Genomic DNA, 27,558 nt, shown 5'->3' with positions numbered 1-27,558 from the left:
TACTTGTGTCTGCTCTTATCTGACAAGTTACTACTATGCTTAACCACATTCTATACTTTTCAGTTTCGTACAGATTTAATTTCCATTGCACTGAATTGCCATAAAGAATGAATATTCAGTAATATTTTCCCAAATTTTGTTTATATCTTTTTTGAGGGGACTCTACATATGGCTTCTCCTATAGATAAACTCAATTTTTGTGCTTTCCTTTTTTTGCTTAGCTTATTATATTTGAGTATAGAACAATTTTTTGATTTTATAGTTGTGAATTTGCATTAGTCATTAACTCTTTTTTTTCTTTCTTATGCCCTTTTAAATGGTTTTCTAGTATGTTCAGTGTTACAAGCAGCAAAGAGAGGTGGCCTGGCAGCATATGTTTTTTTGTTTGTTTAAAGATTTGTTTTTATTGGAAAGGCAGATTTACAGAGAGGAGATACAGAGTGAAAGATCTCCCATCCGTTGATTCACTCCCCAAGTGAGCGCAACGGCCAGAGCTGAGCCGATCCAAAGCCAGGAGTCAGGAGCTTCTTCCAGGTCTCTCACACATGTTCAGGTTCCCAAGGCTTTGGTCATACCTGACTGATTTCTCAGGCCACAAGCAGGGAGCTGGATGGGAAGCGGGGCCGCTGGGCCATGAACTGGAGCCCACGTGGGATCCCAGCACATGCAAGGCGAGGATTTAGCCTTTGGGACATCATTCTAGGCCCACAATTTTTCATTACCTTCCAGCCTTCTATATGTTAGCCTAGATCTACAACTATAGGATGGTAGGCCCATGTTTGGCCTCTGGTTTTAGTGCATCTTTTTGGGGATGTAAGAATGGCAAATTCACCTAGGGAAAATTAGGACTACAAAATAGCCTGACTAGTTCCCATCCTAATAATTATAATAATTATTATTCTTCACAGCCAACTTCTCTTTATCACCTTTTTTACTACTTCATGATTGTTCATGGTGACTGGAGTTCAGTTTGAGTCACTAAAAGGGTCCTCTAGCGTTTAACCTAAAACAGGCACCCAAATATTTTTTTTTCCCCTTATAATTTGTTCTAGTTTCTTTATATCACTTAGTCATTTTAAGAAGCCACATTGCTTTTTTTTTTAAGCTTACTGGTTATTTATGAATTATCTTTATCGTACTAGAATTTGAGCAGTAGAAACGTTGTAATATTCAATACAGTATCCTTGGAAACTAGAATCAAAGTTAGAACTCTCAGAAACTATGAAGGTTCACTAACTCTGCCCAGGAAGTATACCAGACTTTTGAGGATAATTCTTAAAGCAAGATATGTTTCATGGTAACTCAGTTGGATGATTTTATTATTTAATGTCTTTATCTAGAGAGTGCCTTCTTACTGGTGTAATGAGGATATTTAGTAGTGTGCTGTGCAGCTGTCTGTCCTCATGTAACTTTGTTATTGATACTTTGAATAATCACAGATGATATTTTTAGCAGTTGGTAGATGCCATGAAACCAAAATTAATATAATTTACATTACAAAAGTCTATATTTTTAAAAGATTTCAAAAGATTATCAATGAAACAAATTTAACTAAAAAAATTGAAGATGTTTAGTCTTATCATTTCTTATTATCTTTCCAGATTGCTTTTTGTAGTTGATCATTTACTTGACTTCCACAATATTTAATATGTTTTTATTTTTAAAATTAATAATGGGATACAGTGATGTTTTGATATCTATGTATAAGTGTACTAATTAAATGAGGGTAATTGACACATTTATCTCCTTATGTTTTCTTTATGTGTGCAGACTCAGAACTCTTCTGCTTCTTTGTCACAATTGCTTTTTAAGACTCTACAAAAGAAAAATCTCATTTGTCTCTGATTTTATGAACCATTATCTTAGAGAGTAAAATTAGATATCTCAAATGCAACATTTTTAAACACTGGAATTGACATTGAAAATGTGAATTATTCCAAAGACAAACTTTCACATGTTAATGCCACCTAATTGGATTTCTATTTCTTTGCTTTCAACAAAATTAAAGAAGAACCTAATGTAATGACTACAAATTAAGAATCATTTTCCATGATGAATCATTATATTTTTGACATGCAATTTAAAAATTTCACAGAACTGACATTGCTTTAACACAAGTCTTTTTACTGCTATCAACTTAGCATGTGAACAAAGACTCTTAAAAATTATGCCTGTTAAGTAAGAATTAATTTGATGCTACTCTGGGTCTCAGTCAAGCAATATTCATTAAGAGATATATTTCTGCCAAGAGACTACTTTCTATGTTCAAATAATTATTTTTCAAAATTTATAACATGTTTTAATTACATGTGAATAACAATTGTAATGGTAACTTAATGCAGATATTTTTCACACATAATTATATTCATATAATGTTTACAGAAAATATTTTTTTAACAAAAAGGGATAACAGATTTATGGATTTTCCTCAACTAATTCTTCTGATGTGTTTGTTGAGTGTGCACTGCAGTTTTGTCGTTGTTTACTGCCTGTAAAGGACACACCAGTGAGCAAAACTACCCTTACCCTGCGGCTGTGTCACCATTTTTGTCCATGTCCAGATGTATTTGGATTGCTGTGTGGAAAAATTGCCTGTCCAATGACAGGAAGCTGGGTTTGGCTTTGCAGTGAGAGTTTTTTAATGTTCTCGTTGGTTTTATTTTTCCATAAACATTCTTTTTCAAACTTCCTTACCGTTCCACCTAGCAATCATTGCTAAAGGAAGCACAATCCATAAAGACACATGTATCAGACAACTAAAACCAAGCAAGACCTCATAGGTTTGGCCTAGTGTTTTTCATTGTTATATACTGTGTATAAAGTCAAACCAATCATTTTAATAACAAACTAAATAAAAATTAAATCTATTGTAGTTGATATAGATCAATTTTCTTTTTGAAGAGAACAGATTTCATATATTTTACATATACAGTTTTAAGAGCATAACAATAGTTTCCTCTCTCCCTTTTCCTTCTTTTATTTTTCTTTTAACTTTTGTGATGACATGCGTCTAGTTTTCTTTACAGTCTGAAGCTTAATTCTCCACTAAAAAAGGACTACAAGTAGAAAACATAAAGACCACTCTGTTTCAGGAGTATTGACCAGTGCTATAAAAATAATCAGGTTTCAAGATGTCAATTTCATATAAATTATATAAACATAGTTAATAATATAGAAGTCTGATACTCTATTTTGTTTAAGTACTTTGCCAACTGGATGATAATCTTTAAAAAATTATTTCAAATTTTCCCTACTTGAGTTTTAGTGCCTGCTGCAAAACTATATTTTCTATTCCCTATTCATCTTTGAATATGTTCATCTATGAAACTTTTCCTCTAAACTAAATGAAGTACCAGTGATCATTCCATGGAAAAGTATTTTACCAGGCAGCCAGCATGGAGGGAAATTTATGGTGAGTGATAGAAGTTGAAATGATTATAATTACTCAGTGCATTAGGTATAAGGTTTATTGACCAAAAAGATATTTTCATTTATAACCAGTGATTATTTCTTTGATATTTTGCATGAGCTCAATAAATAGCAACTCTTTATATGTAAATAATCATTTCAACATGTAAGCTCTAGAAGCATTATTAATGAGGTCTTATAATCCTTTCCTTCCTAAGCTTTCAAAATTCATTGTGCATTTAAAATGTCTCAACCTAGGAACTGCATTTTTATCATACATCCTGACCTGTTTTTATAGAGCCCATAAAATTTACATATAATTTAATAGCAGTCATTTCACACATCTGAATTTTTCTAAACTTATAAAAAGTTTTAAATAACCCAACTATCAGTTGATCCTAGTTTTCCTCTTTTATTTGCATACACTTAAACAAAATTTTTCATTTTCTTTAGAAGAGTTTATTACACTTTGAAGCAAAAGCGTATCAATTTGAAAACTCCATCTGTGTAAGTATACTTAATATCTCATGTCAACCTAGTACTATTAATATGAAATTCACATTATAGTTGAAAAGCCTAAATTTACTAAAAATACTTAGATCATTTTTACATATTTGTTCATAATTTTTGTAGCCAGTTTATATAACATTTTATTTAGAATTTTTAAAAATAACCAAATTGAACCATGCTACAAAAATGTATAAATCTTTTTGTTGCTGAATGGAATTTTGAAAAGTTTTCATTTCAACATAAACTCCGACTCCTTTTTGGCAAGGTAATAAATAAATGTGTTTTCCTTTCAGCATGATATTGGTGAAAAAGCATGAAAACATGATATTTTCTTTGATTATTACATATTTGATCATTAGAGTGTTTCAGGACAGTTTTTAATTTACAGTAACAATGCAGTAGGCCTATTAAAATTTTTCCCTGATTTGCCAATGATATGAGAGAACACAAAATTTATTGCTTTCTGTCTTTGACAAGTGTCCCTAAATTGGAAAAGATTCTCAGAATTTGTAGATGTTTCCTGAATACACTAAACAATGGTAGCCATGATAATTTTCTGTACAAATGTGCTTCATAAAACCAAACACAAATAGGGGACAAGATGGTCAAACAGGGTGGCAGAGTGCGGAGAGAACTAGGAGACAAAACTAGGTGGCATAAAGAGCTGAAGAAGAAAAACCACTGGGTGGGGTAAATGAAGCTCCCTGGAGGCCGCCAGAGGGAAGTAGGAGCCACAGAGATGGGGGGAAACTACTGAAAATGTCCAAAGATGCAGCCAGCAACCCAAGAGGAAGGAGAGCATAGTGGAGCTATAAGAAAGCACCCTGACCACAGACAAAAGCCTAGTGAATTTCGAGCCAGTGGAAAGAGAACAGGAGCCTCCCCCAGAACACAGTGGCAGGCAAAAAGGCATAGGAGAAAACACTGGTTAAAGGAGGCTCTAGTGCAGAAATCCACAGGCCCCAAATCAATCGCCCTTCGCCCATCCCCATATTAGGGTGGCCACACCACTGGGGAACAAGCCATTGGAAAGGGGAGTGATCCAGCAGAGGGAGGAACTCACAAACACCTGGAGGGTTTGTGCAATAAACCCCTTGGGAGATTCTGGAACCACCCAGAAGGGAGATATTGGATCACTGAGTCTGGATGGGGAGCAGCTTCACAAATCTCAGTGTGAGCTGCAGTGAAAACCCAGGTCACTCAGCCACCAACAGAAAGAGCCACTGGAGCAAAAGAACACAGGGGAGTGGAGACCCGTGGAGGCACGCACATCCGCACATCCGCACCCAAGCAACCATGGTAACTGGAAAACTGGCAAGCTGAACACTTTGAGCAGTCTTGGCAAAAGTACACAGATCTGCTACAATGCACAGTTCCCTGGGCTGTGGACAGGACTGGTCGGAGATCTCAGCCCAAGTGGGCAAATAGCCTGTGTCCCTGCACCACAGTAACCTCCATAGCCCCAGACCACACAGAAATTACCAGCAAAACACCAGAGGAGAGGGAAGACGCACAGAGGCACCCACATCAGCGGCAGGAACTGCCTGGTGGCTTGGGCATACAGCATGTGTTCCAAATAGAAAAGCATACACCTGAAGAAAAATAACAGCAAAAGAATCCCAAGATCAACAAAAAAATAAGTAATCAAAATAAGTGAGGAAATAAAGCAAATACAGACCAATAGAACAATACACAAAGTCAATTGAACAACAAGGTGGTTTTTGAGAAAATAAACAGAATAGACACCTCACTGGCCCAACTCTCTCTCCCACACACACACACATACACACAAAGTGAGAGAAGACAAGAATTAAGAGTATCAAAGATGCTGGGCCCGGCGCGGTGGCGCAGTGGTTAAGGTCCTCGCCTTGCACGCCCGGGATCCCATATGGGCGCCGGTTCTATCCCAGCAGCCCTTCCAGCTCCCTGCCTGTGACCCGGGAAAGCAGTCAAGGACAGCCCAGGGCTTTGGGACCCTGCACCCGCGTGGGAGACCCAGAAGAGGCTCCTGGCTTTGGATCGGCATAGCATCGGCCGTTGTGCTCACTTGGGGAGTGAATCATCAGACAGAAGATCTTCCTCTCTGTCTCTCCTCTCTGTATATCTGACTTTCCAATAAAAAAAATAATAAAAATAAATCTTTTTTAAAAAAAAGAGTATCAAAGATGCAAAAGGGAACATGACAACAGATACCACAACCATACAGAAAATAATTTCGAATTATTACAAGGAACTCTATGCCAAAAAATCAGAAGACTTCCAAGAAATTAATAGATTCCAGGATACATACCACCTACCAAAACTAAATCATGAGGCAACAGCAAATCTAAATAAGCCTGTGTCCAAGGCAGAGATCAGATCAGTAATTAAAGCCCTGCCAATAAAGAAAAGGCCAGGCCCAGAATTCTACAAAGCATTCCAAGTAGAACTAACCCCAATTCTTCATAAGCTGTTCAAAACAAGAGAAAGGGAGGCAATCCTTCCAAACTCTTTCTATGAGGTCAACATCACTGTAATATCAAAAATAGAGACACAACAGAGAAAAATACAGACCAATATCCATGATGAACATAGACACTAAAATCTTCAACAAAATACTAGCCAACAGAATATACAATACATCAGAGACATCATTCACCCAGATCAGGCGGAATTTATTCCTGATATGCAAGGATGGTTTAACATACACAAATCTATAAATGTGATACATCACATTAAGAAAGTGAGGAAAAAATCATGTGATAGTCTCAATAGATGCAGAGAAAGCATTCAATAAAAACTAGAAGCAAGATATGCACACAAGGAACATTCTATAATATAATCAAAGTGATTTATGAAAAACTCAATGGCAACATCATACTGAATGGGGAAATATTGGGAACTTCCCCAATAAGATTTGGAATAACATAAGAATGCCCACTATTGCCACTGCTATTTAACATAGTACTGGAAGTCCTCACTATAGCTATTAAGCAATAAAAAGAAGTTAAAGGAATTAAAATTGGAAAGGAGGAAGGCAAACTGCAGACAACATGGTTCTATACATAGGAGAACCAAAAGACTCAATGCAGAGACTGTTAGAACTTATGAGTTTGGTAAGGTGGCAGGGTACAAAATAAATGAACATAAGTCAATGGCCCTAGTATATATACACAACTCCAGGGCTGAAAAGGAACTAGTCAGTGTGATGTCTTTGAAAATAACAAAGGTGACAATTAAATACTTTGGAATAATCACTAAAAATGTGAAAGATCTGCTTGAAGAAAATTACAAAACACTGAAAAAACTAATAATACTTTTAAAAATGGAGAAACAGACCATGTTCCTGGATGGGCAGAGTCAACATAAATTTCCATATTACCAAAAATAATGTACAGATTCAATGTGATTCCCATCAAAATCTCAAGAACTTTCTTCACAGAGCTGGAAAAAAGGATTTAAAAATTCATCTGGAAATGCAAGAAATCACCAATACCTAAAACTATATTGTAGAATAAGAACTGATCCGGAGGGATCATAATCCCAGACCTTAGGATGGTAATCAAAACAGGCTGGTACCGGTATGAAAACAACGAGGAAGATCAATGAAGCAGAATAGAAGTATTGGAAGAGAGCCCACACATGCACAGCCACCTAGTCTTTGACAAGAGATCAGAGAAATATATTGATTATCTGCATGAAAAGTATATTCCTAAATTGCTAGTAAGGATTTTATTGTGATGGCTTTTATGCTAAAAAATATGTTATAACAAATAGCAAATTAAGCTTCCATAACAACCTTGAGAAGTAGGCATTCTTTGTAATCTATAGGTAGGGAATCTGTTGCTCACAGAGGTTAACTAACCTGTTTTAAGACACCTACTTAGTTGTGGAGCTCAAGAATTTAAAATCCATGTGCAACATCCTCCCAGGTAGAATGCTGAGTATGACTTACAAAATGTGTTGCTTCTTGGAAGTTGTGCTTTTAAGGGGAAAAGATGGGTGGGAGCTTCTCTAATTAAATGGTTTCTTACTTTTCTAGAAAGAATTTACATGTCCTGATTGCTCAGAATTTAGGAGAGTCAAAATACATATTTCTGCAAGCAAAATAAAATTCAGACCTAAAGAAGTTAAATGGAAGTTATCCAAGCTTCTAAATCTGACTGTTTCACTCCTGCCCATTAAGAAAGCAAGCAGTAAATATTGTTTAAATAAATGTTATTGTGGTAAGAATACTACTGCATCATTACTTCAGACATCAACTGACATGAAATAAACAATAAAGCTCTCAAAATGGGGCTGTACATTGCTTTGCCAGAGATTCCCAATAAGGAATTTCTGTTTTAAAATAAGGCAGTGAGAAGATGCTGGACTTAGAAATTGACCCCAAATTTAAATCTGCACTTCCAGTTTTATATACAATTAGCTAGCTTTAATATTTCCTACATCACATGATTATTTGCCTTAATTTTAGTAATACCAGCACTTATTTATTTATTTATTTATTTTGTGCATAGATCTCAAATGTGGTGTCTTTTCATGGTGATGTGTTTCATCCTACCTTTTGGAAATAGCCATGGTGCCTTTCGAAATCGAAGATCTGTAAATCCTGAAGCAAACATGAATATTGTGAGTTGTTAGGAAATAAATCAAGGCTGCTGAGATATCAGATAAATAAAGCTTAATATCTTCAAGGGTTGGAATTTTTAAGATAATAGACTTATAACCACACAAATACATACCTACACTTATATATAGTGACAGGTAAAATAATATTTTTCACCTGCTATTTCATAGCTTACAGTTTTCCTTTCAACCTACTCAATCTCTATAATGAAATACATACAAACGGGGGCAGAATAGGCATGTGGCCTAGAATTAAAAACACTTGCATCCTGTATCTGAATGCCTGTGGTTCCAGTCTCAGTTTTGCTCCCATTCAGATTCCTGATAATGGACACCTCTGGAGTCACCAGGTGATGGTTTAGTGGTTGCGTCCCTACCACCCATTGAGACCTGGACTGAGTTTCTCACTCCTGGCATGATCTGGCTTATCCTTGGTTGTTACAGCTGCTCAAGGAGAGAACCAGTAGATGAGAATGCTCTCTCTCTCTTCATCCCTGTCCCTCCATTCCTTCCTCCCTCTCTCCACTCCCTAAAATAAATAAAAGTTAAAAATTAAATATATATATATACATATATATACTCATGTATGTATCTATATCTTCATGGAGGACTTCTGCTCTTTACATAGTCACAAATATAAAAGATACCACATGTAAGATGAGAACATACATGGATATGCAAGCTTTTGCAGATACACATACATTTTTAAATTGTATTTGGATGAGTAGGCGAAAGTGAATTATTGAACTTGGGGGAAATTAGTGGTCTAGTTTTTGAGACTGCTTTTTGAGGATAAGAGTTTGGAGGGGGGGTTTTGTTTATTTTCATTTTTTGTTGTTGAATTCCCGATGTGCAAGATCAGGGCTTGTTCAATGCTTACAACACTTATTATCTGCTTGAATCAGTAAATCAGAGGAAATTAAAAACAGCAGGACTGAGGTTGAGAGAAAAAAACCATGACTTATGATTATATAATGGGTTAGAAAACATACACCCTTTAACTTAATCAGCTAATAATATTTGCTAAAAGATTTGCTTTTTTTTTTTCTTTATCCAGAGCCAAATTATATCCTACTGGGGCTATCCTGATGAAAAGTATGATATTGTAACTGAAGATGGCTATATCCTGGGACTTTATAGAATTCCTTATGGAAAAGCAAATAACAATAACTCAGGTAATATTCAACTGAGGATAAAGGGGTGACTATCTGGAGCCTGAGTTCTTTACCACTTTTCCCCCCATGTTCTAAGAGTAAGAATGTTGATGTTAAATGAATAATTAGCCTCTCACAGAGACGAGCATCACCAGACAGGTGTCAAGAAGAAAATCTCCACTAGCTTCCTGTTTACAGAGAAGTTTCAAAATTTAGTGGAACACAAATTAATCCTCCCAGGCTTATTTGTGAATCACTGTATATGTTTATTCTCTAGAATTTTCTTTGATAAGGGTGAGACTGTTTTCAAATGTCATAGTATTATTATTTTGTGGAATTGAAGGAAGGATGTTAAAACTTCCTTCTGTGTCTGATTCAATCCTCGAATAATAGACAGACTGGTTGGCAGCAGCCCAGGGCTATGCAACACAAGGTATATTGGTGTCAGTAGAGAGTGGCACAAAACACTGTCCAGTTGTCAACGGACCTGAACTGTAATCCTACATCTAACACTCACTAACAGAATATGGAATAAACTACTTTTCTAATGTGATTAACTGGCCAAATATAAGCCAAAGTTTTTTGTTTTTCTTTTCTCTTTAGATTTTCTCCCTGAAAAAAAAAAAAAACTTTCTTAAAGAATAGTGGTTCTTACTTGATTACTAAAGTACACTTCAGAGAAGACTATACTTTGAAACAACCTCAATTCAGTTTTGGATACTTACAAAAAACATATCTAATAGGCAGAAAATTTTAGCACATATTTTACATAATAGTATTTCTCAAAGTAGATCTTCATGTTGCAAGTACTACAATAAGATGTTTAAAGATGATTTTAAAATACAGCAGGTGTGATAGAATGTGTTAGGAGCAGAGCCTGTGAGAGGAATTTGGGTGCATATGATTAGCTGAAGGATTACTTTCAAGAAAAAGTAATGTTCTTATTGGGATACAAAGAGGGGAAAGAGGTTGAGAAGGATGTGGTCTCAGCTGGGTTTCAGCAAACTCAGAGGCATGGATGTTATTTACTGCCTATAGCAGATGGTCCCACTTTGAAGTTAGGGAGTCAGCTTTTTGTCTTCCAATATTATTCATTCATTGCCTGAAGGCTACTTCTAGAAAAAACAATGTAATATCCTGGATGAGGCAATTCTTATTAGGCAGAGAGCAAGTCTACACAAAGAGAAGAAACAGTGAACCATTATCAACACGAGTGCTCTAACTCCTCAGAAATCCCCTCCTCACTTCTCACTTTACATTTTGTTCCCTTTCAGCTAGTTTGCCTGACAGCATAAACCAGGCCCTTATCCTTATGGATTACTATATATATTAGGTCATGCTTATATCTATGAACAGTAAAAATAAGGAACAGGAATAACAAAAGATACTTCAATAGATGGCCTGAATAAAAAATATATATTTTTTTCACTTTCCTCAATTTATATCAGCAACCCTACTTCTTTTGATTGATCAAGGTCAAGTAGCCCTTGCAGGTATGGTAATCCATTTTTCTGCCTCCTTGCCATCCATACTCAGGAGCCTAAACTGACCAACTAGGAAGCATACTTGCTTTTCAGGATGCTTACCATATCTGAATGCACGCATTTGCTCTGTGGGAATCAAAGCTTCTGGATCTGTAGGATCTAAAATTGTGAGAACAGTAGGCGTACATCCCTGGGTGATGATGAATCCTACCCTGTTCCTCAGAGTCAAGAAATCCATAGTGTACTGTGGCCATTTGTTTAAGGTTTATAGTGAATTGTGAAAAGACCACTCAGGAAGCCTCATCATCTTCACTTACCCTTCAAAAGATGTGTTGTCCTTCCAACAGGATGACAGTCTCTGGATGGGGCCATACGGTGAGGCCATAAATACTATGATTGTATACCATCATACATGGGTGCATCTTCTATGACATGAAATGGATCCCTTGATTTGGGATAATGCTGTGAATGGTTCTGTGGTAATATTTTAGATCTTCTGTGAACCCTTGCTGCTGGATGTGAACATAGCAAAAATGTGTATCAATCCTAGTCATAGTGCAGTAATCTTCATGAGCATTAGAAGTGTTCAGTGAACTCAACAATTTTTCCAGTGTCTACTTTGATCTCCTGGAGAAGAGGTAGCGTATCAGGTCTCTTCAGACATACTTCACTGACAGAAGCTCAGTTTGCCTTCGTGAGGGACTTTATAGGGATGGATCACTGGTTAGCCTATCTCTGTTACTATGACTATTATTTTCATGACCTCATTGTCTAGATGTCTGAAAACAGTGGCTGTCTACACTCTGTTGTCTATTTCTTCCTGTATCCTTGAATGGTTAGTGCTGCTTCTGCACTAGACACAGAGTTTGCTGCTTTTCCTGGATTCTTCATACCCATTGTCCCACTACACACATAAACTCGGCAGAGATTGAGTATTCTTCTGGAAGGCAAATAAGGGCAAAGATCTGAGCAAACCTACTTGTCCCTTCCAGATAGTTTTTATTCCCTCCCACAGGTCAGTGTCACAATAGATACTTTTGTAAGACTTTCAGAAATTTTTTCTGTGACTATCCAGTTGGGTTCTTGGGAAAGGTTTCCAGGAAAGTGTGTACTTTCTGAATTTCTGCTATACCTGGGAACTTCACAATGTCTTGCAAGCATACCTAAACTATTTTTATACATCTCCAACAAAGGAGGGTTCATGTCTGCCTTTGTCTTGAAGCATCTTTCTCTTTTTAGAGTGGATCCAGATTTTGGCTCTATGAACGTAATGTTCTGATGTGTTTTTGAAAGGCCATTATTTGAGTTTGGTTCAGTTATTTTACATTACTGGAGTGGGAGTGACACCATATCCCACAAACGAGAGAAATAGCTCTCTGGTTTTGAGCTGTAATATCTCCAGTTGTCCTATTCACCTACAGAAAGAAAGAAAAGAAAAGAAAGGAAGGAAGGAAGGAAGGAAGGAAGGAAGGAAGGAAGGAAGGAAGGAAGGAAGGAGAGAGAGAGGAAAAGAAAGGAATGAATCTCATAAATGGAATGTGTACCCTTTAAACCCTTCCAAGTAAGGTTAATGAGCTGGCAGGTGTTCTGATCTTTTTCACTAGAGTGATTTAACATTCCCATTCCTATACTCTAACCCTTTTCATCCTTTCCTCTATAATGTGCTGTCGCAATTTTTGAGTTTTCTAAATTTCTGATAGAACTCAGAGGAATATGAGGACTGTGCTATGAAAGCTCTGACCTTGTTAAATCTCTTGTCAAAGTAGAGTATGGCATAGTAGAGTCTCCTGTGAACAAATTATCCCTTATGATATAGGGGTAAGTGAGAATATGTGTATATATTCTCATCTGAAATGCTAAGAAATAGGAGGGTCTTATATTTTGTATTTTTTTTGTAAATGCACTTAAGAATAAACTGTCTTTAAGACACAATGCAACTTTAAACATTAAATGCATTTGTATGTCATATACACTTATTACATACAGTCTGAAACCAATTTTATACAATATTTTTATGTACCTACATTTTGACTATAACCCATTACATGGAATTCCATCTGGATCTCCTATATAGATGGCAGGTGGGCCATCATCCACTGTCCTCCAGGCACATTAGCATGGAGCTGGATTTGGAAAAAGTGCAGATGGGACTCAAACTAACACTATGACTGGGATTGCTGATGTTGCAAACAGTGACTTAACCTGCCACATTGCAATGTTGACTTCCATTAGAGAACTCTATTAACTAGTTCAGATATACAATGAGATTAAACATTAATAACTTTATTGAACTTCTATGAACAATTTAAAATATTTTGAAATTTTAAAATTTCTTCAAACTGTTAATATTAGAAGTTTGAATTGAGTAGCCTCCATTGCAGCTCAGTGAATTAAGCCACCACTTGTGAAGTTAGAGCCTGATGTCTGAGCAGTGGTTTGATTTTAGCTACTCTATTTGCAATCCAGCTGTCTGCGAATTCACCTGTGAAAGCAATGAACAGGGCCTGAGCATTTGAGCAGCTCCCCCTGTGAGGAACCTGGATGAAGTGCCAGCTCTTGGCTTCAGCCTGGCTCAGCCCTTGCTGTTGCAGCCAGATAGACAGTGAAACAACAGATGAAGACCTCTCTCTCTGTGACTACCTATGGCTCTGAAACTCTGCTTTTGAAATAATTAATAATAACTATTACTTCTGGTTTTTTTTCTTTTACAAAAAAATAGTTTGAATTCAGAGAAGAAACTTTTGTGTAGAAACCAAAAAAATTTAAGGAGATTTTTTGCTTTTCTTTTCCAGCTCAGAGACTTGTTGTGTATTTGCAACATGGTCTGCTCACATCTGCCAGCAGCTGGGTCTCCAATCTCCCCAACAATAGCCTGGGCTTTGTGCTGGCAGACGCTGGTTATGATGTGTGGATGGGAAACAGCAGAGGGAGTACCTGGTCCAGGAAACATAGGTACCTAAAAACCAATTCCAAAGAATTCTGGGCTTTCAGGTACAAGTAAAATGAAGTAATTTTTATTTTATGGTTGTACTGAACGCTTAATTTTCTTTTTCAATAAAGTAAAATAAAACATATGTCTGACTCTTTGCTCAGTTCAGGACTTTTCCAAAAATATTTAAAATATATGTAAATTTATTTATTTAGAATGATTGTCTGACTTTGAGCTTCTCTTTTTTCAGCAGCCATTCTTTCTTACATAGTAGTTAATAGGCTAGCTGTGTCTTTGCTTAAACTACTTTCTGGTCTATAATTCATAAATATGGCTTACTGCATTTTGAATATAAAATGCCCTCTTTTATAAAACTGTTTTATAAAATTGTAGGTATCAATTCTCCTTGATTTTGATTTCCACACAGAAGACCCTGTTTAACAGGTACATTGTACCTTATAACTTCTTGATAATATTCAGAAGGTTGAATTTCGCCTTTATTTGTTTACCTACCAATTACCCTCAAATTAATTATGGCATTGAGATAAAGTACCCTGACCCTGGCGCAGTGGCCTAGTAGCTAAAGTCCTCATCTGAATGTACCGGGATCCCCTATGGACACAGTTCTTATCCTGGCGGCCCCGCTTCCCTTCCAGCTCCCTGCTTGTGGCCTGGGAAAGCAGTCAAGGACGGCCCAAGCTTTGGGACCCTGCACCTGCATGGGAGACCTGGAAGCTCCTGGCTCCTGGCTTCAGATATGCTCAGTTCCGGCCGTTGCGGTCACCTGGGGAGTGAATCAATGGATGAAAAATCTTCCTCTCTGTATATCTGACTTTGCAATAAAAATAAAATAAATCTTCAAAAAAATAAAGTACCCTTTTTATTTTCCTTTGTCTTTTATAGTTTTGATGAAATGGCTAAATATGACATTCCAGCCTCCATTGATTTTGTTGTGAAACAAACTGGACAAGAGGAGATATTTTATATAGGCCATTCACAGGGCACAACCATAGGTATGCCAAGAAAGAATATTGCTATATATCTATAATTACTATAAGGTTAGAGATACTACAATGAAGAGTACAATTTTCTTATAAGAACAATCTAATTCATATTAGAAATAGCATTTTTGGGAATAATCTTAATTCCATTTTCCACAGTCATTTAGAACTGATATTTACTAAACATGTGTATGGTTTTTCCGTCCAAATTACTTCTAGCTGTTTGATTATTTGGAACCTAGGATGTCTAAAACCTGAGTAATAAAAGAGAGTGGACTAACACGATATAAATGCTCTGAGTTCTTAGCTTCTCAGAACAACTGAAAAAGAAAAACTGGCAATTAAAACACAGATATGTAAGTACTAACTTGATGACAAGAAGGGAAAAGATGATTCTTTTCATACTAGTAACTCTAAATAATAAATTCAACCTGATTTTTATTACCTTATGTGTATAGAATCAAAGCATTTAGTTTTAAAATATACTGAAAGTGATATTAAGACTGTGTGATAGGCCCCTCACCTAACATGCAAAATTTGTATTTCTGAAAATTTCACCTCACTTTCATCATTGTCAGTTATACAAATGATCAATTTTATTCCCGGTTTTTAACTTACGCTGTTACAGGTCTGATTTATTGCTAAATTAACACTTTCATACTGTTTTATTATCCGAGTTGCTGACAATATATTGTGATCAATGTAGTGCCACAGATGACTGAAAAAATTGCTGAGTCAAGAAATAAATGAATAATTATTTAGAAACTGTATTTTGGGGCTTACTCTTATTCTCTGTAGTACTATTTTTTACCTGTAAGGAATAGCTTACTAGTAGTTTACTGAATTACTGAATCATATCTTATTTACTTTCAGCTTTCATAGCATTTTCCACATTACCAAAGATAGCTGAAAAAATTAAAATATTTTTTGCCTTAGCACCAGTTTTTTCTATTGTACACACAAAATGTCCTTTACTTAAAATGGCATACAAGGTGAAGCCAATAATCAAGGTAAGTTTTACCTTTTGTTTTCGTCATTAATAACACAAAAATAACAACTGTTCTGTGCTTTCAAAATAAGGGGCCTTAACTCTGTCTGCATAGCCACACGTGTGAAATATATTTTAACTATTATGTGCTTCACTGAGATCATGTTTTTAAATTTCATATTATAGTGAAATCCTAATGGCTTCAATAAGTAAAAAGTAAAAAGACCACAACTGGGCAGAAAAATAAGGAAGCATTATAAGTAATAATCAAATGAAAAGATGTTCAATTTCATTCATATGTATTTTAAAATAAAAATATTATAATCATAGTACTTTATAATTTGTTTCATTTAGTTTAACAAATATTTAAGCAAAATTTGATAAAAATTGCATTTGCAACACAGCTAATGCGCAGTGAAATTTTCTTGTTTTTTAATTTTCTACAAGCTCCCACATACAAAGGTTTCTACAAAGAAATAGAATTTTGCTCACTATACTTTTAAATACATCGGGAGAGAAAATCTAGTAGTCAAATCATTTCTACAGCTTTATTCCAAAAATTTTTCTTAATTAAAAATTTTAAGTTGCTATGAAATAATTTGTCATTTGGCTATATACATAATAAACTCACCATATCAATTAAAGGATGCTAGAGAAACAGAGACCAACTGAAGTTTAAGTCATCTAAAGACCTTATTCCCTAAAATGCCTGTGTCAGCTGGAACTCAGCTAGTCTGAGGCTGGGAGTTAGAAATGCAATCCAGGCTTCCACGTGGGCAGCAGGATTGCCTGGGTCATCACTGCTGCCCCCTAGGGTTGGCAGTAGAAGGCAGCTGGAGTCAAGTCCCAATCCTACATGGAAGTCTTAACCAAGGTAAAGGCCCGCTCCACTGTATCATTTGTTTTGTAATTTTTGTGATCTTCCATACACAAAAATAAATTTATTTTACAGGCATTTTCTGGTGACAAAGACTTCTTACCCAAAACCTCATTTAACAAATTTATTGGTTCAAAGCTATGTCCCCTACCAATTTTTGAAAAGATTTGTGTTGGAAACTTGTTTATGATATATGGATATGACCAAGAGAACTTAAATATGGTAAGAACAAGTGATACTCAAAATGAATTTTTGCCATTCTCAGGAAGTAGCCTTTATAAGTGTCTTACATTATACTTTGTGTGTCATTGTGTGATTCATATACAAACATATATATAATATATAAAATATACATATATATTAGTTGGATGGTGAACTGATTTGACTACAAGACTGATTTGTGCAACTAGTTTGCATTGACATATTGGAATTATTTCACTTCCCTATGTATTTTGCTGTCTGTAAAGACTAGAGAGCAGTTTCTGTGATGGGCTTCTTTATTAGCTTTTGCTGTTGGTGACTAGTTTCCTGAGATTTCTCTTGTTTTGGTCTTTTGTTAGTCACTAGATTCCCATTAACTCCTCCTGTCTGCTGGATCCTAACACTTCTTCCCTCAGTTATGATCCTTTCATAATTACTTTGTCTCTTGTACCCTTCAAGCCTCTACAGCTCATCAGTTGCCTTGGAGTATAAATTGGTTGTCATCAAACTACTGTTACAAGGCATTTTATGCACATTCTGTTAAAGATGTTGGCAGTTCCACGTTCTTGGAGAGCCATGACTGAGTTTCTAGCTCCAGGCTTTCCTTGGCCTGGGTGACCATTTGGGGAATGAGCCAATGGATTAAAGATTTCTTTTTCTTCCCCCATCCCCTGTCACTTTGCCTTACAAACAAATAAAATAAATTAAATGTGGACATTAAGATATCTTTATTATATTTTAAACTCCAGATTTAGCAATGCAAGTTGTGTATTTGTGGTAATAGTGGGTTTCTGTATAAGGTTTTTTAAGGACTTCTCAAAGTTTTCTTTATGAAAACATGTAATCTGATCTCTTTATATTAATAGATGTTTAAAAGTAACTTCTCAATAATGAACAGTTTATACATTCCAAGAAAGAGAATATTTTTTCAGTTCTCAAGTACACTACCATGTCACAGGGACAAGTTAATTTTGTTCAATTTCAGGATCTTTCTTCATTCTTAGATGAAAATTTAATAAATACATTTATGTGTTTAATCATTTATGGCTAGATTTATTAATATTTTAGTAAAATTGTTTTCAAATGTCTTCGAAATAGCTTAGTTCATTAAATATAAAATATTATGCTTTCTCTGCTTAAAATAAGAATAAAATGTTTTTTTAAAACTCCTCAGAGTCGCTTGGATGTATATTTCTCACATAACCCAGCAGGAACATCTGTTCAAAACATGGTCCACTGGAGTCAGGTATGAAGTGCATTTGCACACAATTTAATTTACATTACTCACAGTTCAACTTATTGTTCTAAGGATCTCAGCACTGCCCTAGGATGATAAATTTGGGAGGATGTTCTGAAATTAGCATTTATTTGCATATTTCCTATAATAGTTTTTAAAACACATTAATATCATAATCTATTAATTTTCTTAAGTCTAAACAGTGAATAGAGTTATGCACCCATAGTTTCAAAGTTTCTCCTTAAAAACAAAGACATGAAACTGTAAAACTAGGCCACAGTTTCCCTGATAACTCCTTCAAAGTCTTGAGGAAAAGAGACCATTGAGGCTACATTTTCTCTTTAACATTGTTGACATCTGGACAATCATATTAACATTTGTATTTCTAAGGCCAACAATTCCTAGTGTATTGTAGATACTCAGCTAATATTTGTTCAATGAATGATCTTGATAAAAAAAAAAACTCCAGTGGGAAAGCAATCTTAATTTTGAAAGCCAAGATAACAGAACAGAAAGGGCACTTTGCTTAAAGCAAAGGACCAAACAATATACCCTTTCTTTAAACCTTAGCTTATCTGTGGCCTTGAAGAGCTCATTTAGTCTTCCTTGGTCTCCTAAATTTTTAAATAGAATTAATAATAATTCTATGACATAACTAACAAAAATGTTTGAAAATTAAACAGCATCATCATTATGACTGTACTTTGAAGTTAACCAACACAATAAAATTAAAGTATCAATAGCAAAAGCTTTCTCATTTACATAATATTTTAATCTGCAATGATCATTTGTTATGAATTATTAAAATATTTATCCTAACTTTACATTTAGTTTATGTCTGTTGATGGGTGAGCCAAGAAAATCTGAGCAGCCTTTGCATTCATTTATCATTGGTAGCGAAATTTATTCAGCACCTTCCAGCCTTGTACTGGTCTATGCTTATGAAATATACTGTAAACAAGAGACAAGCTCCTGTATTCCATAAGGTTACACCCTTTTGGCAGATATACAAAGAATGAACACTAAGCATAGAATGAAATCTTTGTTAAAATTTTCATAAGAGGAGAAAAGCTGTGTGAAAATGGGATTGGATAAGAATATGGAAAACAGATCAGGTATGCTAGAAAGAGGATGCTACCCTTGTGAAAGTGGGAGTGAGTTTAGGGGTGAGACTAATGGGACGCTGAGAAAAGGCTTGAAGGAGGTAGGACATCAGGGGATTAGCAAAGTGGACCTCTGCTGCCTCCATCCGTTCAGGCTGCGACGGCAGAATACCACAAATCTGGTAGCTTATAACAGTAGGAATCTGTTTCTCACAGTTCTGGATGCTGGAAGCTCTAAGATCAAGGCCCTAGAATATTCAACGTCTGGGTGAGAACCTACTTTATGATTCCAAGTGGCAGTTGTCAGCTGGGCCCTCACAGAAAGAAGCAAACCCTCATTACCTGATTTTCTCTTAAACGGCATTATGTTTTCCATAATGTTTGTGTCAATTTTCATTCCCACCAACATTATATTATGGCACACTTTTATCTGTATCCTCACCAACATTTTTTTAATAATGGTCATTCTAACTAAAGTGAGGTGATATGTCATTGTGGTTTGTATTTACATTCCCATGACGGCGAATGATCCTGAGCCTGTTTCCATGTGCCTGCTGGCCTTCTGTGTTTCACTCTTGGCAAAACGTCTATTCTTGCCCTTCACCCACTTCCTTGCTGAATTGTTTGCTTTGATGTTATCACTGAGTTTCCGAACTCTGTGTATATTCTAGAACATATGTTATTGAAATGTGTAGCTTACAAATATTCTCTCCCATTGTTTATTCTCTTTTCACTCTGTTAAACGTTTCATTTGCTGTTCATGAGTTTTGTAGCTTGACATGATCCTCCTTGTTTTTGCTTTTATTCCCAGTGCTTTTAGAGTCTTACCCAGGTAGCTTGTCTAGGCCAATTATTACAGCATTTACCCTATATTTTCCACTAATAATTTTATGGTTTCAGGTCTTAGGTTGAGGTTCTTGAGCAAGAAAAGAAGAATTTTAGATGATACTAAAATTCTTGATTTAAGTAATGAAAATATTTTTAGCAATAAGTTAATAATTTTAGCAATACTAGTTCTGATCTAAGCAATGAAAAAAAAATTAAAGGAGATAGGAGAATTTATAAGTTTGGAGGATAGGTAAAATCTCATTTTGGAGATGTTAAGTTTTAGATATTCAAGCAATGAGTTTTAGTAAGCTGTTGAGACTGGAACCTATGATTTAGTACAGACTTTTAAACAAAACAGGCCTTTTGAATATAGTATTTAAAATTCATAGGTGAGCATGCAAACTAAGTGAGCATAGACATAGAGAAGATGAACAATGATGCAGAGATGTGAAAAATTAGGAAGTCAGGCTTCAGAAGCTGAACTGGTCAAGTTGGCTAAAACAGCATTAAGTGAAAAATTAACATCAAGAAATTATGATATTCTAAAACCTAAGTAAAGAAAGGTTCTCAAGAATGTGGGAATGAACAATTGCATGAAGTGCCACTGATAGATAATACGAGAAAACTCAGAAGTGGTCAGTATGTTATTGTTAATATAAAGAGAGCATATCTTACACATCCCATAGGTGCAGCTCCAGGAAGACAATCTCATTTCCCTCTCTCCCCTGCTCCCCGCCGGCCCTGTCTCCTTTCCCTCTCTTTAACTGTATTTGTACAGACATAATTTGGAAACATTCACTATTTGCAGGCTTATTTGCTACTAATCATAATTTAAAACAATAAAAAGACCACATCTCCACTGAAGCATAAACAAGGACTAAAACATCAATCCTACCCCAAAATGATTATTTCATACCCACATTTTAAAAAATATATCTTATTTTTATTTGAAATGTAGATTTTACAGAAAGGAAGATAGAGAAAAGTTTTACAAAAGCTGATTAATTCCCCATGTGGTGGCAATGACAGAAGCAGGGATGGGTCTAAAGACAGAAGCCAGGAGCTTCTTCCAGGTCTCTCACATGGTTGTAGGAACCTAAGGACTTCAGCCATTCCTCAGCTGTGTCCCAGGGCCTGTAGCAGGGAGGTCGATTATAGTGGAGCAGCTGGGACATGAACTGGAGCCCTCATGGGAACATGATGCTAAAGGCAGAGGGTTAACCTGATTTGTCATCTTGTCAGTCCTCATTTCATTGCCATACTTTTGTATGTCCTATATTAGTTAACACATACTAGAGAAAATACATATCTATCTTTTCAAAACTGGCTTATTGCAATAAGCAGAAGAGTTTCTAGTTGCATCCATTTTGTTGCAAAAGACAAGATTTCATTACTTTTTTATGGCTGAGTAGTATTCTTGTGCCACATTTTCTTTATTCAGTTATCAGTTGATGGATACCTGGGTTGGCTTCATAGCTTAAGTATTATGAATTGAGCTGTAATAAATGTGAGTGTACAAATAACTCTTTGATATGCTGATTCTTTTCATTTGGATAAATTTCCAAGAGTCTATTTTTAAATCTCAGTAGAGTTTCTTTCATAATGGCTGTACTAGTCTGCATTGCCATCAACAGTGGGTTAGGATACATTTTCCTCCTTATCTCCACCAGAATTCACTGTGTTTTGATTTTTGGATGATAATCATTGTAGTTGGGGTGAAAAGATGCCTCATTTAATCCAGGATTTTTTAGGTAAAAGGAGTTTTTGTTTGTTTGTTGCCTCTTTTAAAACTTATTTTAGTATAAAAAGAACAGTTTTCATGATTTTCAGGAGCAACCATACCTCTCTGTTCTTTTCTCTGTCTCAATCCCCGATCTTCCTTCCATTCTTTTTTGCTTTAATTTTTTTTTGCAAAAATATAATTTCAACCTATTCTATATCTAAGTCTTAATACATTACTAACCATCATATTCAACATGCAAAAAGAATTCACAAGCGCTATAAACAACAATGTTAAGGTTTTGATAGAGAGATGCAAATGGGATTTTCCAGTAAATGTTTAAGAACTGGTTCTCATGGTAAGGGTATTGCCTGTTTAAGTGGTGCAACCTTTTCTACCATGGTTGATTTCAACTTACCAAGTCACGCCACTATCCTCAGATGGGAATGGATGCCTGCAATTGGCTCCTGATATACACCTCTGGTACATCACTAGATAGAGGTATAGGACAAGCTATAATGAAACTAGATCAAGGAAAGATGAACAATGATACAAATGTCATCAAATTGGACCTTAAATAGATAAATAAAACATTCTGTGCGTATTTAGCTATAACTGAAAATCACTGCAAGAGGAATTGCAGATAGAATTCTGTGGAATTTTGTTATGAAAAAAGTAAGCTTGCTGGTCAAGGGTTCTGGTAATAAGACACAGGCAGTTTGGTATTATCTGTTTATCCGTCTATTTGTCACCTGTTTATCTGTCAAAGAAATAACTAGTACCTTCATCTGTAAAGATGAGAAATTACATGAAATAGGAGAGAAAAAGAATAAAGTGCTTGGATAGATAGGATCTAATAAGAAACAGAGTAGCTTCAATTAAAAGAAAGCTTTGTCTTCCTTTTTTTTGATGTGAAAATTGATTTGTAAATCCCTAAATTAAGATCTTTTATGATTGCTTTTTAGCATTTTGTTGAAACAGGAAACAAAGTTTCAATAAATAAGCCAGCTATCCCATTCCTGGAAATATATATAAAGAAAGTGAAATCTGCATATGAGAACGAGACCTACAACCTTATATTTATACACAATATAGCACACTCCACAATAGCCAATACATGGAAATAGCCCAGATGACCAAAGAGGATTGGATAAAGAAACTGTGGTATATCTACACCAGGGAACACTCCTCAACCATTAAAAAGAATGAAATTCTATCATTTGCATCAAAATGGTCCCAACTGGAGATCATTATGCTCAATAAAATAAGCCAATCCCCAAAGGACAAATGTCCTCTCATAGATCTCACAGAGGAACTGTATAACGGAGGCCAGCATACCTGGAAGTGAAGATACCTTGCACTATGCATTTCTACTCCTCAATAAAAGAAGGGTTCCCAGTGAAACAGTTAAATATATCTCAATAATATGATACTGGACTTTCTGCCTTTGTCTATACCTTCTGTGCAATGGTACATGTGCATAGCAGAATGCTGAACTTGGAACTATTGCTGGAGGATTATACTGCTATAATATGGGGTGGGAGGAATAGTGGGAGGGGAAGGTGAGAGGGGAAAAAGGGGGAAGGGAAGGCGGGAATCCTTAAATCTACAAACTGTGTCATGGACAAGGACAACAATAATGTTTAAAAGGAGAGAGTGTGGAGAGAAATTAGTGTAAAGAAGAGGCACTATGAAGTAATTTGCCTAAATGAGTGGGAGAATAAATAAACAACAGAATTGGAACATGGTTGTAGGGCAAAATTAATTTCCCACAAGAGATTTGCAATAGCAAATTTAAAGTGATTACGTTTGCACAGTTTTGCATTTTTCCCCATATTTTGTTTGGTCTCATTATTATAAGCATGTAGTTGGTGGAGATTAGAATGTGTTTTTGTGAAGCAAGTAGGATGGTATAATAGAAGTGGAAAATTATTGTGTAATGTAAGTGAATATTTTTAATTATTATTGGAATTTATCTGGGTAAGCATAAGAAAAAGGACATCAAGGGACTAAAGTGTAATAACCAACTGACAGCATGAATGGATTCAAGGCCTTAAAATTGAAGATTAGCAGGCATTTTTTTTTTAAAGGAGGATGAATTAAAAACTAGATTTTGGAGGGATCACTGGTACCCAAGGGTTTATTCTATTTGCTGCATATTATATTGTTATGTCAATGTTTGGTGCAGGTTGAAAGACTAGATCAATGGAGAGGAACTCAAAAAAACTTAAAAGCCAACAGGAAATAAAAAGCAGCTTAACAATTGACACAAACAGCAAAGTATAGTGAATGAATGACATGAGAAACTCAGAGTTTGGAATAAACCCCTTGAGGGGAAAGAAGTGAGAGTTTTCTGAAAGACGATATAACGAGAAAAAAATAATCCAATGATCTCAATGATGCTTGGTAGATGGGAGAAAAAAAGATAGTGCCACTTGAGAGAAAGAGAAACAAAAAGAAGTCTCAGAGAAAGCCAGTTTGCAATTAAAGCAAGAAATTAAAGTATCAAACAGAGAAACATTTTACATCTGGCTGATGCTGGAATTCCAGAAAGCAGAGGGAGTTTCAGGAATTGAGGAGTGTTGGAAGGTTGGGACTATCTGACGCCTTACAAGACTTTTTGGAATGCAAAAGATGGTCCATCTGAGAGTTTGACATTGTAATGAAAACTTAGTTAGGGGAAATGGCATCACTCAATTAGATTTAATCATGTCAAGGTAAACAGGAGTGAAAAGGCTGAGGGTGTGAAGGCACAAAGCAAGGGATGACCTCCTGGGCTCTGAAGCCCAGTGTTTGAACCCGTGTTGACTCAGTCCCAGTGCAAGAATTCATTTTTTGGCCCCCACTGAAGAAACTAAGGGTTTTGGAAGAGGTCTCACATGATCCCCAAAACAGGTTCCCCTCTGGGTTGTAAACTACCTTGTGAATATGGAAATTTGCATGAGAATGATAAAAGCATATTCTTTCAATTCCAATACTGTCACCCCGCTCTCTGAGTCCCCGAGCCTTCCCATCTTTTACACTACCCAAAAGAAATCCACCTAAACCAATACTAGCAGAAATGAACAGATGTAGCACATCCCTAACATTCATTACCTGCCACTGTGATGAACAAGTGTTACGATTTTATTGTTAATTTCCTTGCAGCTTTTATATTCTAGTCGTTTGAAAGCCTTTGACTGGGGAAGTCCTGAACTGAACTTGCTTCATTTCAATCAGGTACATAATTGTGGATAAGCCAGATGTCATCTGTCTTCCTTACTGGTTCATATGATTTTGCTACAGATTAAAGATCATCCATAAATCCTCAGGACTTTATAACACGAGGAAAGACAAGCAGATAGGGATCGTTCTGTTTGGTTCCATATTGTCACACTCAACTGAAGTAGCTTTTCTATGTTTTGCACATATGTTAACAACCAATGTCCTACATAAACTTAAAGAAATTGACAGGCTATAGGCACATGTATAACTCTCAAGAGGAAAAATATTGTGCTTGTGATACACATGGCTCTATACTTGATAAAATACAAAATAAAAGGTATAGTATATTTTTGGCCCTAAAAGCAGTTTGTTCGGGAAGTCAGAGACTTGTATAAGTAGTAAAAGCTTAAATGTTGATAAGAATGTAGGAAACCTGCCCAAATCTGACTTTGATTTTATGCTTCTCTGTGCTTGTCTGCCTCAGCCAAATTTCATGCCAGATGTGCTTTGTTCATGTACGTGTTAAGTAAAATTTGAGGATCAATTTCAATGAGATCAGAGTTGAAACTGACTTCCAGTATTTATAATTCACTGATAAACATACTGGAAAATGTTTAAAAAAATAGTCTTAGACTTCAGGCCCAGCGCAGTAGCCTAGAGGCTAAAGTCCTTGCCTTGCACATGCCAGGATCCCATATAGGAATCAGTTCCAATCCCAACAGCCCCACTTCCAATCCAGCTCCCTGCTTGTGGCCAGGGAAAACAGTCAAGGACAGTCGAAGGCCTTGGGACCCTGCACCTGTGTGGGAGACCAGAAAGAGGCTTCCGGTCCCTGGCTTCGGACTGACACAGCTCTTACCATTGTGGCCACTTAGGGAGTGAATAATTGGATGGAAGATCTTCCTCTCTGTCTCTCCTCCTCTCTGTATATCTGACTTTCCAACTAAAAAAAAAAAATAAATCTTTAAAAAAATATTCTTAGACTTTAAGGTAATACTGAAACTACTTCAATGGAAGTTTGGATATTTCAAACTACAACAAAATACCTGGTACTTATTTATGTACTTTTTGGTAAGTAAAATCTGTAATACCAATTCTTCCATATTCTCTGGCTTGCATAATCCCATTAAATTTAATCCACAAGATCTAACATATTTAAAAATAATGTTTCAGTTCCTAACTTAAAAATTAATAACTGTGGCCTTCTAAGGTATCATTTCCTGTGAAAACTTTTTTCCTTGTTTTTTTTTCTTTTTCTAGACAACATCCCCATTGTACAGTGTGACAAATATGACAGTGCCAACCGCCACTTGGAATGGTGAACAAGATTTGCTGGCTGACCCAGAAGATGTTGAAACTTTACGATCAGAAATCAAATACCACATTTACCATAAAACTATTTCTTACTATAATCATATAGACTTTTTGTTTGGGATGGATGCCTACGAGCAAGTTTACCGTGAAATTGTTGCAATTATGCAGGTCAACCCGTGACGAACCATGAGACTCCAGGATTGTGGATCTATAACATTCTTATTAAAGTCCCATTACTTTTTCTTACCATGTCTATTTGTTTTCACTTTCTTAAATCAAGTGTGTAATTTTCTGCTGTTTTCACTATTTGCTCCTTCGCCCTTCAGCCATTAAATTGGTGGCATTTATCATTTCAGACAAAATGAAAACTATAAATTATTACAAAAGAGCCTATTGAGTTTCTAAACAACAAATATTAAAAAAAACCAGGAAATATAAATGCTTCCTATTGCATAAGGTGATTTTATAAACTTTTATTTCAAAAGAATGTGAGCTTACATTAAATCATTACAAAGAGTTTAAAGGAATACTCAGTGATAGGAAAGTTAATTTTTCTATACTGAAAGAAAAAGTAAAACATTTTCTGAGTTACATAAAGGAGTCTCAGGAGAAACGAATATGAATGTGAGTATACTACTGGGACCTTGTGAACACTTAGGCCAGGCTGCAGAAGATAAGGTATCATGGAAACTACAATGAGGTCACTTGCTATAGGTACAGTCTGAAGAAACCTAAAGTTACCTGTCAAACCTAGTGTATGATTAGAGTAGCAATGACTGAAATATATCCCCTGCTATACAGATCTAAAGATAATTTCACCAGATATACAATGTGGTTTAGTGCATGAAAATCCAAAAGTTTGGGACTGGCACAGTGGCTTATCAGACTAATCCTTTGCCTGCAGTGCCAGCATCCCATATGGATGCTAGTTTGAGTACCAAGCTTCTCTACTTCCTATCCAGCTCTCTACCTATGGTCTGGAAAAACAATGGAGG

The 27,558-nt window shown here is 35.8% G+C and overlaps 1 protein-coding gene across 2 annotated transcripts; it reads left to right on the top strand.

Annotated features, from left to right (window-relative positions):
• The first annotated feature begins 1,178 nt into the window (after positions 1-1,178).
• LIPJ (lipase family member J) lies at positions 1,179-26,807 on the top strand. 2 transcript variants are annotated; one of them, XM_040975760.1, is made up of 11 exons: positions 1,179-1,297; positions 3,862-3,915; positions 8,415-8,526; positions 9,581-9,698; positions 13,954-14,152; positions 14,994-15,103; positions 15,965-16,101; positions 17,032-17,178; positions 18,332-18,403; positions 25,193-25,264; positions 26,510-26,807. In XM_040975760.1, exons 3-11 carry the CDS (start codon positions 8,422-8,424, stop codon positions 26,741-26,743), a joined length of 1,194 nt encoding a protein of 397 aa, XP_040831694.1. In that variant the 5' UTR covers positions 1,179-1,297; positions 3,862-3,915; positions 8,415-8,421; the 3' UTR covers positions 26,744-26,807. The 2 variants fall into 2 exon arrangements, with proteins under 2 accessions (XP_040831694.1, XP_040831695.1); XM_040975761.1 differs by lacking the exons at positions 1,179-1,297; positions 3,862-3,915 and having other exon boundaries at positions 8,393-8,526.
• Positions 26,808-27,558: the final 751 nt, after the last annotated feature.

Source organism: Ochotona curzoniae, unplaced genomic scaffold (genome assembly GCF_017591425.1).
Source record: "Ochotona curzoniae isolate NIBS_2020 unplaced genomic scaffold, NIBS_Ocur_1.0 contig_2692, whole genome shotgun sequence".
Classification (NCBI taxonomy): Eukaryota; Metazoa; Chordata; class Mammalia; order Lagomorpha; family Ochotonidae; genus Ochotona; species Ochotona curzoniae.
Note: the sequence above shows the minus strand (reverse complement) of the source record. Positions and strands in the feature narration are given on the sequence as shown.

Coding starts and splice junctions, on each gene's coding strand:
- LIPJ (XM_040975760.1), top strand. CDS start 8,422: ATGTGGTGTCTTTTCATGGTGATGTGTTTCATCCTACCTTTTGGAAAT. Junction 8,527..9,580: donor CTGAAGCAAACATGAATATT/GTGAGTTGTTAG, acceptor TTCTTTATCCAG/AGCCAAATTATATCCTACTG. Junction 9,699..13,953: donor AGCAAATAACAATAACTCAG/GTAATATTCAAC, acceptor TTTCTTTTCCAG/CTCAGAGACTTGTTGTGTAT.